Source organism: Durio zibethinus, chromosome 21 (genome assembly GCF_047325235.1).
Source record: "Durio zibethinus cultivar Kanyao isolate XHJ-2024 chromosome 21, ASM4732523v1, whole genome shotgun sequence".
NCBI classification, from domain to species: domain Eukaryota; kingdom Viridiplantae; phylum Streptophyta; class Magnoliopsida; order Malvales; family Malvaceae; genus Durio; species Durio zibethinus.
This window is the reverse complement of record NC_143182.1, coordinates 5,051,490-5,065,988: the sequence shown is the minus strand read 5'-3', so window position 1 is coordinate 5,065,988 and position 14,499 is coordinate 5,051,490. Positions and strand designations below refer to the sequence as shown.

The window sequence follows — 14,499 nt, the reverse complement described above, 5'->3', positions numbered from 1 at the left end:
AACCGGTGATTGATTCTTTGATTAAAGTTCATGAAATTAATTTGGTATAAAATAAAAAAAATGTTAATTCTTAGTTTGTAATTTAAATCATAGGTTAATAAGGAAATAAATAAATAAATAAATAATAGTCAATATTTAATTTATTAAGAAAATTATCACTTAAGAAAAATTTACTTTGATGAGGGAATAAATAAAAATTAATTAAAATTTTAGTTTAAGAAGAAAATCATTAATCAAGGATAAAATAGTTAATTTTATAAATTATCCACCATATACATATGATTCATTATTTACAGTTTAAAAGTTCGTTTTTATATGCAAATTGAATGAAACTTGCAAAATATTACAAAAGCAATGATTAGATTTTATTTGATATTTAAAATTTGCTGAATATTGATCATTAAAATTAAAAAATCTAATGCTTTATTAATGAATCACTCAATTATTATTGATAATTTTATTTTAATTATTATTGATAATTTTATTTTACTTTTAGCAACATCAAAAGTTTAAATTCAAGAAATTCTTAGTCATTTTTTTTCTTTTGAAAGTTGCAAAAGATTTTATTAATGTTAATCAATTAAGAAAGCGCGCATAGAAATACCCCAAACAACAAATTGAAACCCAAACCCCATAGTCCATACCATAATGCCCAAAAATTAACCCATTTGCACTATACAAACCTTAGAGGGATCTCACACACCAACTAAACAATGATAATTCTTTCTAGATCGATTGTTCGGCCTCGTAAGAAGAGGGATAGTAAAATTTCTGAGTCATCCAAGTTAAGCCTAGTTTCATCCTTCCCACTTTTCAATATTTCAACGTTACCCGAGCTGTCCATACTACAAAATCGCAGGTAATTGAACTCATGCCCTCGTATTCCGATATTTTCAGAGTGAATGGCACCATAAGAACAATGATACGAGGAACAAGAACAAGGATGTAGGTCTATTTTAGAAGGCTGCCATTATACTTGAAAATAAACAACAGGATTAGTATGTCTGGGTAGGGATATACTCTCTGGACAGCTAGCCAAATAAGAAGAACACCGAGTAATGTTGAAGTCGTTCACAAAGCCGTATACCAAAGACGACGAGAAAAAGGAGGGAGAGTATACAAAGAGTGATTGTTGTTTTACACGGAGAGAAAGTCTCCACCGAGAAGACAGGCATTGAGCCACTGTGGAGGGGCTCAAAATATGTGAGTAATACGGAAGATGAAATTTTGGTTCTCACCCTTCTCTCCGTGGATAGATCATCCGGACCATCTTCAAGTAGAGGCATTGATGGAGATCATCAATGCAATGATACATGTGAGGATGATCCGTATATCATGTTCCTGCGCCAACAGGTCAGCGAAAGGAAGGAGGATTACAGGAGAATTTTCAGGAACAAAAGATGGTTAAAAAGCAGTTGCTCGTTTTCTTTGACATTTTCAGCTTTTCTGACAGAATTAACATGAAGAGAAACTTGATTGGAAACAGTCATCGTCAGTGCTCCATACATTCAGACTCTTTTTCTATCAGGAACTAAACTTCAAAGAAAACCATTGAGGCATTAAGACTAATTATGAGCTTCTTCCCATTATTGTGATGACTACGTTGCTTTGTGAAATACTTTAATTTTACTTGTATACACCAACTTTATTTCTCTATTACAGGTGAAGTTTCTGGTACAGATTGCTGCAGGCTTCCAACCGAAGGATATCATAACCGAAGAGGCAAACAATGTTGGGGCCACTTGGATTATTGTAGATAGGTTATTATATTTCCTCATTCCTTTATTCTCCCTTTCTCCAGTTTCTCAGGTGCTGTGGTGTACTACAAATTGAATCATGTCTTTGTCTATATATATTAGCTAGCTTGGAGATCATACACTAAAGTTTCAAATAATTAGCCTGGAAATCTACAATTGTCTGATGTTTACTAGAGAGCAAGGATTTATTTGTCCCCAAATGTTAATCCACACTAGATGTCAATTTTTGTTTATTCTGCAGTTCCTTTGCAAGACACTTGACTTTCCGGATGAGTGGCATTGAATGTAATATATCATTGGTGAGTGATGTGGAAGGGGCCATTGTTCACGATCACTTGATTGCAAATGATGAGTCAGATAGCTCAATGCTCATTCCCAAGTCTCCGAAGCTGATGAAAGGATCAACATCAGAAGAGGAGCCGTCCATTTGCCACTGGCCAAGCACAAGTAGAGAAAATTTACAGGAAAAAATATGTGAGCCACTTAAAGAAAATGAAACTCCAGGACAAGTTGAGCCCACTGGAACAACTAACGTTCCATTCACTAACTCTAGTGCAAGTGTTTCTGAGGCTGACTTTATGGTAAAAAAGCCACAGCAGCAAAGCTGGTAAGTAATTCTTCGAATAACAAAAAAATTTTCAACAAGAGCTAGGAATGACCAGGGCAAGAACTATAGCACATATATTGGAAATTTTGACCATCATTCTGTATTTGTAAAGAGGTTGGCGGCAAATTCTAGAAGCATTCTTGAAGTAGAAACGAGAGCGGCCTTGTATATGCACCATAAGAACAGAATGGCTCTTACAGGTTACCATCAGTGTGAAAACGAAACAATTTTAATCTTTCCTCTCCTACAAGGAGTAACGTTAGACAGATATATTTGGGGTAAGTCCTATAATCCTACTGTTGAAATATTCATTACGAACAATTAATTTTCAAAAGGTTTCATTTAATTTTTTTTTTCAGGTTCTGAAAGAAGGGAGTTGAAATTTCAGGCTAGAATGAAGATTGCCATAGCTATAGCACAAGGTGCTCGATACATGCATGAAGAATGTCCACAAGGGCCCGTTGTACATGGTGAATTGCAGCCCTGCAACATTTTTTTTAGGGCGTGATTTGCAACCCATGGTGAAATATCTTAAAACCGAATCTCTTTTAGGTGTATATCATCTTTCTATTCTAATCATGCATGCTGTTCTTTTTCTTAATTCTGTTAGATTTCTGGATTTGGAAAGGCTACATGGCTTCATTATGAACAAGTATCAAACTCCAAGAATAGGTATGCATCTACTTTCAATAAAGGAAGTCAGATTGCCCCAAAATTCCAAAAGATTCACTTTACATTCAGATTATATTAACTGTAGTCCGATCTGTAAACCTTACCCCCAATCATTAAGGGCAACTTTCTTGTTTCTCTTCTTGGGCAATTAATTAAAAGCAACTTTTGTTGATATTAAAGGTGCTTCCTCGTGGATCCATTCAGCCACGAATCAATGGCATCAGTGAAAAGCGATGTTCTATCATTTGGAGTTCTGCTTTTGAGACTGTTTTGCCGAATATCAGCTCCTGAGGATGACAAAAGTTTAATTAAGTGGGTTAGTAGTTTATAATCATCAGCTTCTGCTTAGATATTCTTTTATTTCTTGTTCCCTTCCAGCCTCTCATCCAGACAATAACATATGGATTTTGGCAGGCCCGGCCATTGATGCTGAAAAGAAAATTATACGAGCTATTGGAGGAAGATTCAGAGTTCTCGGACATGCATGGGATTTATAGAGTGATGGCTGCGGCAACTGCATGTACAAGGACTAAGCCAATTTCTCGACCCTATATGACTCAGCATTTATGCTGCCGATCTTGTTATTGCTGAAGAATCCTTCCTCGATTAAGAGCTATAGCCTATACAAGTGATAACTCGCTTTATTTAACCCCAATCAACAGGTAATCTGTCTTCTTAAAGGAGAGCAATTTTGTGATATGCCAACGTCTCCGTCAGACAGTAGCATGTAAAGAGGAACCAGAAATTCTTCCCAGGTCAGTTCCCAAAAATTAAATGGCTCAATTGGCTGGTATTTTTGCGTTAATACCAAGAATATCACTGCAATCAGAACACAATGTAACAATGGAAAGAGAAGACGGAATTTCCAGAAGTGTTGCAACTGGATTTGTTTAAAATGAAAACATGGAAACCGAGGGAACGCTACAAAATCTTTTGTTTTATCGTTGAGACAAAGGAAGAAGGAGAAGAACTAGAGCAATTTTTATTTCCCCTTTTTTCTCCTTCAATATTTTGGCCTATATGAGACAGAGAAACAAAGTGCATCATCATCTTCTAGCTTTTTCAACCCTTAAGTTGTAGACATTTTCGACAATTTTATTGATCAAGGATTTTTCCATGTGAATGAGTGAATGAATATGTACATCATTATCATCTTTGTTGACTTACTACTTTGTTCATATAGCACAAAAAAGCAAAATTTCCGAGTAATTTCTTATCAAATTACAAAAGCAATTTCATTGACTTCAAAGAAAGACAGATTCACCAAGTTCTCATCAAAATCTTGTGCTCTGAATCAAGCAAATTAAAGGAAATGCCAGCATAGAACCAAGAAATGGGCCCAATTAACATTGACAACACAGACTTAAATCATTATTGGACATAAAAAATAAAAATACTACGGTCCTTCAGCTTATGTCTACCATGGGTTTTATACACGAGAAATAAAAGTAGTTACATTTTCAATAAAATGCTGGAAAAATAAGTTCAATGGAGATGGCTTTAAAATTTCTTTCCCATATAATGCTATAAGGAACATAAAACAAAAACACGAAGGGAAATATTGTATTGGAAGAAGATTCCCAAAAAACCATTGCAGGAATCTTGAAAATTCACAATTCTATCTCTTCAATGATAACACGATTACGTGAGCAACATGTCCAATAGAATTTGGCTGCAGAACTCCCGCACTACATTCAAAATGGCTCTTTCGCTAATCTCATTCGTTGACTCAACTTAACATGCGGTAACCCTGAAAGAATAGTGGTCAATGATTTCTCACCTTTCATCCATATCAAATCCAAAAGACTTTTTTGGGTGTAGAAATTATTCGCCACTTACAGAAAAGGTTAAAAAAGTCATAATTTTTTAATATAACTTTTCAAAAAATAATTGAAAAAAGTCATTTACAACTTAATAAATAAAAAGTCACTAGTTGAGATGAAAAGCATGAAATGAGCAATGAAATAATTAAAAGATAAATTCTTAATTTCTGTTATATTGTGAATTATTTCGAATGCTTACATTTATGACATTTAGAAAGAAAGAAACAACAGGTTACATAGACATTTATAAGAATTCACACGTAAATTATCTCCTGTCTAATCCTTAACATAAAAATTTTCGGTAAAAGCTGGTGCTTCCAATTAGGAAGGTTTATAAACCACTTTTTTCCTTCTTTTTTTTTCCCATAAATATAATTTATGATTTAATCTTTAACAAATTTTATCAAAAAGTTTTCAGGCAACGTGAAAAACCTGAAGTGGAAAAAATAAGCTGAGAGAGAAGTGGAAAAATGAAATGGAATGCGAGACACGCAAAAAATTGTGAAAAAGTCTAGTCTATAACTATTGAGTCAGTCAGTGAGGCAAGCATCAGCAACTTTCCATTTGGGTCTTTAACCAATGAAGAGATTAACATGCAAGGCCGGTGCTCGAACTTCCAAAATGCCGCCACTTACAATTAACGTTGCAAAGAAATTTTGCTTCGTCAATCGGGTTGAATCTCGTTGGGCCAAACTTATGTATACTTTCCAATCCGATCAATTCGTATGAATTACGTCCAACGTTTTAATTTACAGACCACGAGTTTTGAATTGATAAACTTTTTTTAATAAATTATCCTACGATCGACTCGATCCACTTTTTGACCAAGAAATAGAAAGCATAAGGCTTGATATTGATGGTACTATAAACATAAAATTTTCAAAGTTTTAGTACAATTTCAAATAAAATATATTTTTAAAGAAAATACTATTAGGAAAGTGTTTTTCTTTTTCTTTTTTTACCGAATATATTATCTGTTCTTAAAAATTTTGATAAATAAATTAAATAAGTGATTGATTACTATCAGTTAATTATTATTATTTTTTTAATTTTAATATATTGAATAATGATATTTACAATAATTAATTAGGATTATTGTCTACAGTTAGAAAATTCTTTAAATGTTGAAATTTGGCAATAATAATATAGTACTTATAACTTTTAGACCTTATAATGTACACTTGTTTACTTATGACAGATTTTGGATATGAGTTTTAAAACTTTAGATCAATTTAATTTGAAATTTTATTTTATTAATAAAATTTATATTTATTTAATTCTTAAATGCATTTAAGTACTAATATTTTATATTTTAAAAATATTTTAATAGTTATTTTAAAAAAATTAAATCTTTTGAGTTAAATGGAAAAAGTCTTAAACAAAATTTTTAAATAATCAGTCAAGTTAGACTTGATTTAATCCGATCATGAATAAATTCTTTTCTAAGGTAGTGTATAGGATATATTACTATTATTATTATAACTTGTAAAACATATGCTATGATTAAATTTTCTTTGATTGAAAAGAATAACTCTATTTATTTAATATAATTACATTTTAAACGGGAAACACACACAAAAAAAAAAGAGACAGAAAACATTGCATAGTAAGGGTATTAACGTCAATCAAGATGCATATAAACGTGGCTTTGCGATTACGTGTCCGTGGTGTCGCCTCCAATAAAATCCGTAACGAAAATTCCACCTAGAAATTTACCTAAGGCCAAAATTAAAATTTTCCTTCATTCACCCAAAAGAAAACGAGAGACGGAAAGATCTTAAATGGAAGCGTATGTTTGTGTGGCTTCAATATCTCTCGTTTCTCTCTCTAGATTATCTCTTAACCTTCCTCGCTTCAAATCCATCACTTACTGGACCAATTTCCATCTCTCCCCTTCCCTCAAACCAAAATTAAACCCAAAATAAAAAAAAAAAAAGCGAAAAAAGGAAAGAAAAAAAAATACGTAACGCTTTCTCGAATTCGAAACCTGAATGAGACAATCCTCCAATTTCTTTCTTTTCTCTCATCTCCGTTCCCGAAAAGATATCTCTCTTTCTCTTTCTCTTTCTCTATCTTTTTGATGCGTTGGATGATTTTCTGTTTAATGCTTAGTTGGATTCAATGAGATTACTCTGCTGTTGTAGTAATGGCCTCTGCTCCTTCCTTATCCGGTGCGTTTCACCTTTTTTTTTTTATAATTTATTTAATTTTCTGTTCTCTCCGATTAACTTTGTTTCTTGTTTGGTTACTAATAAGTAATATTGGAAAAAATGACGGAATTTCAGTTCTTCAGTGCTTGTTTCTTCACTAAATTTCGACTTAGTTCGAATTTTAAGTAGCCAAAAGAGTGTGAAGAAATTAATTCTTTTTTTAAACTCCGATTTAATTTATTATTGATTTTTTTGCCTTTGTTTGGTATTTGTTTCATTTGATTGATTGCAGTTTCCGTGGAATGCGTGAATATATGCAAGTTATCGAAAGGGGAAGGAAGTGGAAGGAATGACTGTAGTGTGCTTTCGTGTGCTTGGAAAGCTCCAAGAGTCTTAACTGGATTCCTTGCCAGCACTTCTAATCCTTCTCATTCTTCCTCCTTTGCCTACGCTCGCCACGGAAGAAGAAATCGGATCAAATCCGTAAGTTTAATTTTACTTTTCCCTATTAGGATTGGTTAGATTCTTAGAATCTCAAGGTTTGTTAAACATAACTTTCATTGGAGATGATGTTAGATTGAGTTTACTGTATTTATTTATTTATTTTTGTTGATTTGACTATGATAGATGTTATGGTATGAGACTAGGACCTTGATTCTTGTAATCTGTCTTCCAATCAGATTGGAAACTGGAATGTAGGAAATAGGAAGGGTTGTTAATGTCAGGTTGACAAATATGAAATGTTTTGGTGAGTTCAGAACGTAAGTTGGTGTGTTTTTTTAGTGCGTGGAATCTTTCAAAAGTTCCTTGCTGGTGAATGAGTTAAAAAAAAATTGAGTGTGTTACATTAAGGTGTAGAATATATGGAAAATATATTTAGTATTAGGCAACTAAAACATGAAAAAGTTTTATGCCATTTAGATGGAATATTTATCTTTAATTCAAATTATGGTGTTATATGTGTGTGGCTGTTATACAAACTTGTGTGCATAGTTGCTGATGTTTGTGCCAATCTTGTGTTTTGACCAGGCTCTTGATGTAGGAGGGTGGTGTTCAACGGATGTCTCCGAGCTTGTACTGCTCGGAAAGCTCTTCAGATCAAGCTTGCTTCATGTCGATTGTAAAAGATGGCGGTTGTATTGTTCTTCATCTGTCTCTTCAGATACCTCTAACAAAGTTTCTCCTGAAAAGTTGTGGGAGGTACAATTGACTGTTTTTAACCTCTTACCTAATAACAATATTTATTAATCTGTAAGTAAGGCCGTTACTATGATGTGTTCAAATTTATACTGATTTTTGTTATAATTGCATTAGGATCTGAAGCCTACTATATCATACCTTTCACCTAAAGAGTTGGAATTGGTCCATAATGCTCTCAGGGTATGGTCTTTGCTTTGCACTAAATTGTTACCATGCACTTTCTGAAAATATCTCTCAGACATTATGGTTAACCTATAAATTGTTTTTTGTTTGGTACAGCTAGCTTTTGAGGCACATGATGGTCAAAAGAGACGGAGTGGAGAGCCATTCATCATTCATCCAGTTGAAGTTGCACGTATTCTTGGAGAACTTGTGAGTTAATAGAAATATGCTCTCATTAGAAAATCTATTCTGCATTGTGATCTGAAGTCTAACTTGCCTTAACTATTGTTCTAGGAGTTGGATTGGGAGTGTATTGCAGCTGGATTGCTACATGACACTGTGGAAGATACAAATATTGTTACATTTGAGAGAATACAGGAGGAGTTTGGTCCTACTGTATGCCGCATTGTAGAAGGAGAGACTAAGGTGCTTTATTTATACTTCTACAAATATTATTAATGTACTCGCCTGTTCAAACTTGAATGTCATGTCAAGCAAAACTCTAGATAGTTTTGGCTTAATTTGGTTTCTTTTATTTTTTTTCTCAATCAGGTGTCCAAGTTGGGAAAATTGAAGTATAAGAATGAAAATGATTCAGTACAAGATGTGAAAGCTGATGACCTGCGGCAGATGTTTCTAGCCATGACAGAGGAGGTGATTTTTTTTCTTTCTTTCTTTTTCCTTTTTGGATGATATTTTTATGGAAAGTAATGTGCTAACTAAAGGGTTTCCTTTCTAGGTTCGTGTCATCATTGTCAAATTAGCTGACAGGTTGCATAATATGCGGACTCTTTCACACATGCCTCCGCATAAACAGGTTGGTGGTATGAGTTAACCTAACCTAGTAATAGACCATTTTCTTATTCTTTTTAACATTACTGTATTATTTCAGTCCAGCATTGCTATGGAGACGTTGCAGGTCTTTGCTCCTTTGGCAAAATTGTTGGGGATGTATCAAATCAAGGTACATCCTTATGCTTCCTTTTGAAAATACAATTTCCAGATTATGCTCCTGAATTCAAGATGATATTTGGTGTTAACACATAATCTGATTATATTTTGCAGTCTGAACTTGAAAATTTATCTTTCATGTACACAAATCCTGAAGATTATGCCAAAGTGAAGAGAAGAGTTGCAGACCTTTATACAGAACATGAAAAAGAGCTTGTGGAGGTGAGCATTGTCCTCTTTTACTCAAAAGTAAATTAGGCAGAGTTTAGAAATATTATCTATGTGATAATTGACGTAGTAGTTCAATGTTGAAAGTCTACTTTATGAAAGTGTCAAGTTTTGAATTTCTTGAACTGATATCATATCTGCTTAATTATGATTATCTTTTTATTTTTGGGTACTAGGCAGACAAAATTTTGATGAAAAAGATTGAGAATGATCAATTCCTGGACCTTATGACTCTTAAAACTGAAATTCGTGCAGAGTGCAAGGAACCTTACAGGTGAAACCTTGAGCCTTTTTTCTGCCTCTTTGTTCGATATTTATGCAGTTCTCTTCCTCACGATACTCATGTCTAGAAGTTTTTGGTGATTATTTCAACCTGCATTTTATTTGTATAATCTACAAATGAGAAGAACAAGATGCAAAATTTCATGCTGCACTTCACAAATATTTTCCTTTCCTGATTAAGTGGGGACAATGTATGAGTGCTTGAGTCTGTCAAAGAAATTATCTACCACATGACTAAGTTATTGTGAGGTGGCAAATGGGATGGGAGTCTAGGATCCATGATTTTATCCGTCACCTGAATCTCTAAGGGGAGAGGAGATGCCATTTGACCCAAAGACACTTAGAATGAGCGAGATATAAGACATTATTTTGAATACCTAAATTGAATATGGTGTTACTTTGAATACCTGTGCTAATTCTTTCATGTGGCTTGCTTCACCTCTTGTTATGATCGCTTTTGAAGGCTTGTTTTGAAGGCTTTTGAGAGATAATTTCCTTACATGTAATTTTTGTTATTGGATCGCAGTATTTACAAATCTGTGCTCAAATCTAAGGGTTCAATCAGTGAGGTTAACCAAATTGCCCAGGTCTGTTCTGATATTTCCTTGAACCATCTTGACATCTAAAATGAAACTTTTCTCATGTTTTTATTTTTTTGCTTATTGGCACATCAATTCTTGTTGGGTATAAACAGCTTCGTATAATCATAAAACCAAAGCTATCAGTTGGAGTTGGGCCTTTCTTTAGTCCACAGCAGGTGAAATTTTATGCCAATACAAAATTACTTAGTTGTCTTAGAATGCTGCTATTTGGATAACAATTCATTTACTTTGTGCAGATCTGCTACCACGTCCTTGGCTTGGTCCATGGAATCTGGACTCCTGTTCCTAGAGCTGTATGTATCCTTCTTTCTCCTCTTTTGTTATTTCTTTTTGCTAGTAGGCTATTGATATTTTAGTAAATATGGTCTTATCTTTTGAACAGATGAAAGACTACATAGCAACACCAAAGCCTAACGGCTATCAAAGTCTTCATACAACTGTAATTCCATTTTTGTATGAAAGCATGTTTCGCCTGGAAGTTCAGGTTCTTAAATTCTCGTTGTCCTTTCAGCTGTTTCTCAAAAAAGTTTTTTCTAAGTTAAATTATTTGAAATAGCATTTTTAATGTGATTGTATCCATAAGTTCTTTATGAACAATATTGATTCTTCTGATGAATATTGAAGTAATAATTATTGACTCATTTATGTTAAAAATGTATCAAAAGATGAATGTACAAGTGATTCTAATTGTAATTTAGTCTGATTTTTTAAAATTTGCTACATATTTGATTAATTACTGTTGTTTCTGGCAGATTAGAACTGAAGAGATGGATTTGATAGCTGAGAGAGGCATTGCTGCTCATTATAGTGGGGGAGCCTTTGTTACTGGACTAGTTGGGTATACAGTGCCAAATGGTAGAAGTTCAAGAGGGAAGACGATTTGCCTTAACAATGCAAACATAGCACTCAGGGTATACCTAATTTCCTTGACAAATTGTCATCAAGAGTCATCCTTAAAGGAATTCCATGATACCTTTTAGAGTCCCCTGACAAGAATGCAAATTTTATGGATGAAGCCCTTTCTTTTCTCCAGGTTGGTTGGCTCAATGCAATTCGAGAATGGCAAGAGGAGTTTGTTGGCAACATGAGTTCTAGAGAATTTGTAGATACCATCACCAGAGATCTCTTAGGTAGTCGAGTCTTCGTCTTTACCCCAAGGGGAGAGGTAATTCACATACCAAAATATGTGCTTTTATTTCTTCTAAAATGTTAACAAAAGTCTGAGGAGTAGTGTTTTGATAAATATTTTGTGAGGAACAGATTAAAAATTTGCCTAGAGGGGCTACTGCCATTGACTATGCCTACATGATACACACTGATATTGGAAACAAAATGGTGTCTGTGAAGGTATTTTTGTATTTTTATGGCACAAGTTTTCCAATTCCGGTGTCAGCCTAAACAAAAGGCACAAGTTTAATGCTTAACCTTCTAATTGCAGGTCAATGGTAATGTTGTTTCTCCCATGCATGTACTTGCCAATGCAGAAGTTGTGGAGATTATCACCTATAACGTTAGTATATATTGACCATTGCCCAATACTTTTCCATTTTGCTGAACTTATAATCACAGATGTTTCCTTGATAATATTTAAATTGTGGGATAACAGTAATTTCCTATGCATGATAAAAATATATAATCTTTGTGGTTCTTTTTCTTTCAAAAATTTGAAATTAGCAGTCAGGACCACCAAATTCAGAGTATTGTTACATGATGTAGGTTATTGGAGCTATTATTGAAGAGGTTACGTGTATTTACTATTTTCTCAGTTGTGAAAGCACAGTAAGAGACTTAGGTTACTGGTTAAAATATTTAAAAATCAAGTTGTTGAGTAAGCTTATATGCATTCTCATTTTCCCACTATTCTAAGTTCACCAGGTTGCAGAATTGATATTATAGGTTATTCGTGCACAAACAATAACATTGTTTTTTTAATAGTTTACAACTTTGCCTCTTGTTCCAGGCGCTCTCAAACAAATCAGCTTTTCAAAGGCGTAAACAGTGGTTGCAACATGCTAAAACACGTAGTGCCAAGCACAAAATTACGAAAGTAGGTGGAATTGCGTGGAGTTGAATTATATAAATTTTTATTCTCTCTTAATTGCCAATGCTCTGATTGTCTAAATTGCTACTGATAATTAGTTCTTGAGGGAGCAAGTTGTACCATCTACTCCAGAAATAACAACAGATAGAGTAAATGACTTCATTGCTGATTTTGAAGAGGAGAGTGAATTGGAAGAGCTCCCACATATTTCAGGACGGAGCAAACCTCTATGGGAGAAGATCCTGAGGAACGTTGTGGACTTCTCATCCCCAGGAAGTTGTGAAGATGCCTTGACTGCAAAAAATGGAAGTATTTGGGTCCCTAAGGTAAATGGGAAACATAACAAACATGTACAGCATGTGAGTTTGAAGCCCAATGGGGACTTGTTATCACTGGGAAATGGTGCTGCAAAAATGATACCCGTAAACATTCCACCACACAAGGTCTTGCCTGGTTTGGAAAGTTGGCAGGCCAGTAAAATTGCCTCATGGCACAATCATGAAGGACATTCTATCCAGTGGTTTTCTGTTGTTTCCATAGAACGAAGAGGTAAATCATTTGGTAATCATGATCATGATTAATTTGCACTTTCTTTTATAGGAGCTTTATATTATAACTGGCTTACAAATCCAAACCATTAGAGGAGGTAGGCAGTTATAGCATTGATGGGAAGATTAGGGAGGGATCCAATGAGACTACTGAATCATAGTCCTCTGGTTGACTTGTTTCCTTTTTTGGCCGACTGTCAAAGGAAATGTGGAGCATCCTATCAAGCTACTCCTGGGAGCATATCACCTGCCATCATTGCACTATAATTAATCAGTCGCATTCAAAATTATGCAGGGTCTATCAAAATTTATAAGTTGGTGGACTCCTACATAATTTTTTATTGTGATTGGATAATTGTAAGATTGTAGTAAAAAAATTGTAGGTGTAATGCTCCCCTGTTCCTGTAGGCATTAGTATTAGTCTTAGAGCCTTTTGTGAAGATTCTAAACAGAGCATTTAGATTTAGTATGCCATCTCTTTACAAACTTTTTAGTTACATCAAAAAATTTTCTTTTGGCTAAATGGTTTAATTTGCAAACATGATTTAGGAATGATGGCTGAGGTCACAACAGCATTGGCAACTGTAGGCATCACCATATGCTCCTGTGTGGTGAGCGATTTAAATTCATCTATCATGTAGTGGTTTATTTCTGACTAATGAGTGTTTGCTAGTTCCATAACATCTTGACTTTCTTTTTTCAGGCTGAGATTGATAGAGGAAGGGGAATGGCTGTCATGTTATTTCATGTTGAAGCCGACCTTGAAATTTTGGTACCGTGTTCAGATCTCTAATTTTAGTTTTATTTTCTTTCTTATATTCCTGTTACCTTGTTGTTTTATTTGCCCCATTGCGTCTGAATGTGTGCATGTACGAGAGAGAGTTTATCCTCTTTAAATTTCATGTGATGAATTACATACTGATGTAAGGAACTACTCTGTTCTTTCTCAGGTTAATGCTTGTTCAAGGGTCGATCTTATCCTGGGTGTTTTGGGATGGTCTATTGGTTGCAGCTGGCCAAGCTCAACGGAAAACAACTAGCTTCTTGAGTGCTAATTCAAATAATGGATCCAAGAAATCCAACTAGTTGACCCAGCGGTGCGGTTGCAAGCGTGGGTATGAAGTTTTGTCCCCCATACTGTTCTTATATTAAATTTTGCGATGGTAGTCCATAATATTCACATCTATTTGTTAAACTTGTTAAACGCTCCAAATAAAGCAGGAGCCAAGTAAGCTGGCTCTGGATATAGAAGAAAAAGAGAAAGGTTAGAGTTGAGTATACACCCAAAGTTACTTGTACGTACGAAAGCCATGGGTGAACACTTGTACAAATTTCTTAAGTATTTCACATAAATAAACTATTTTTCCTCCTTATAGAAATTAATTAATTATCTTCCGTTGGTTGCCTCTTGTATTTTTAGTGATGCCTTAATAATTTGATTATCTATCTATAATATTTTGGAATGGGATCCTAGTT

The 14,499-nt window shown here is 34.3% G+C and overlaps 3 protein-coding genes across 7 annotated transcripts; all 3 read left to right on the top strand.

Annotated features, from left to right (window-relative positions):
* Nucleotides 1-479: 479 nt before the first annotated feature.
* On the top strand, nt 480-4,152 carry LOC111305044 (receptor-like cytosolic serine/threonine-protein kinase RBK2). Of its 2 annotated transcripts, XM_089751026.1 has the most exons (8): nt 480-859; nt 1,663-1,760; nt 1,999-2,364; nt 2,477-2,642; nt 2,724-2,885; nt 2,975-3,036; nt 3,217-3,352; nt 3,451-4,152. In XM_089751026.1, the coding sequence occupies exons 5-8, from the start codon at nt 2,802-2,804 to the stop codon at nt 3,625-3,627; spliced, it is 459 nt and encodes a 152-aa protein (XP_089607152.1). In that variant the 5' UTR covers nt 480-859; nt 1,663-1,760; nt 1,999-2,364; nt 2,477-2,642; nt 2,724-2,801; the 3' UTR covers nt 3,628-4,152. The 2 variants fall into 2 exon arrangements, with proteins under 2 accessions (XP_089607152.1, XP_089607151.1); XM_089751025.1 differs by having other exon boundaries at nt 480-1,760.
* LOC111305042 (uncharacterized) lies at nt 1,289-2,689 on the top strand. Its single transcript, XM_089751083.1, has 5 exons — nt 1,289-1,403; nt 1,487-1,491; nt 1,663-1,760; nt 1,999-2,364; nt 2,479-2,689. Exons 1-5 carry the CDS (start codon nt 1,289-1,291, stop codon nt 2,687-2,689), a joined length of 795 nt encoding a protein of 264 aa, XP_089607209.1.
* A 2,381-nt stretch (nt 4,153-6,533) lies between the features above and the next one.
* On the top strand, nt 6,534-14,418 carry LOC111305041 (putative GTP diphosphokinase RSH1, chloroplastic). Of its 4 annotated transcripts, none has more exons than XR_016331683.1 (24): nt 6,534-7,030; nt 7,302-7,492; nt 8,039-8,209; nt 8,324-8,389; nt 8,489-8,581; nt 8,666-8,797; nt 8,924-9,025; nt 9,111-9,188; nt 9,264-9,335; nt 9,437-9,544; nt 9,727-9,824; nt 10,359-10,419; nt 10,527-10,589; nt 10,671-10,727; nt 10,817-10,918; nt 11,187-11,345; nt 11,468-11,599; nt 11,695-11,781; nt 11,873-11,944; nt 12,151-12,481; nt 12,574-13,024; nt 13,573-13,634; nt 13,727-13,795; nt 13,974-14,418. XR_016331683.1 is itself a non-coding variant. In XM_022902205.2 (24 exons), the coding sequence occupies exons 1-24, from the start codon at nt 7,006-7,008 to the stop codon at nt 14,061-14,063; spliced, it is 2,628 nt and encodes an 875-aa protein (XP_022757940.2). In that variant the 5' UTR covers nt 6,534-7,005; the 3' UTR covers nt 14,064-14,418. The 4 variants fall into 4 exon arrangements, 2 of the variants coding, with proteins under 2 accessions (XP_022757940.2, XP_022757941.2); XM_022902205.2 differs by having other exon boundaries at nt 12,395-12,481; XR_016331682.1 differs by lacking the exon at nt 13,573-13,634 and having other exon boundaries at nt 12,395-12,481.
* The last annotated feature ends 81 nt before the right edge of the window (nt 14,419-14,499 follow it).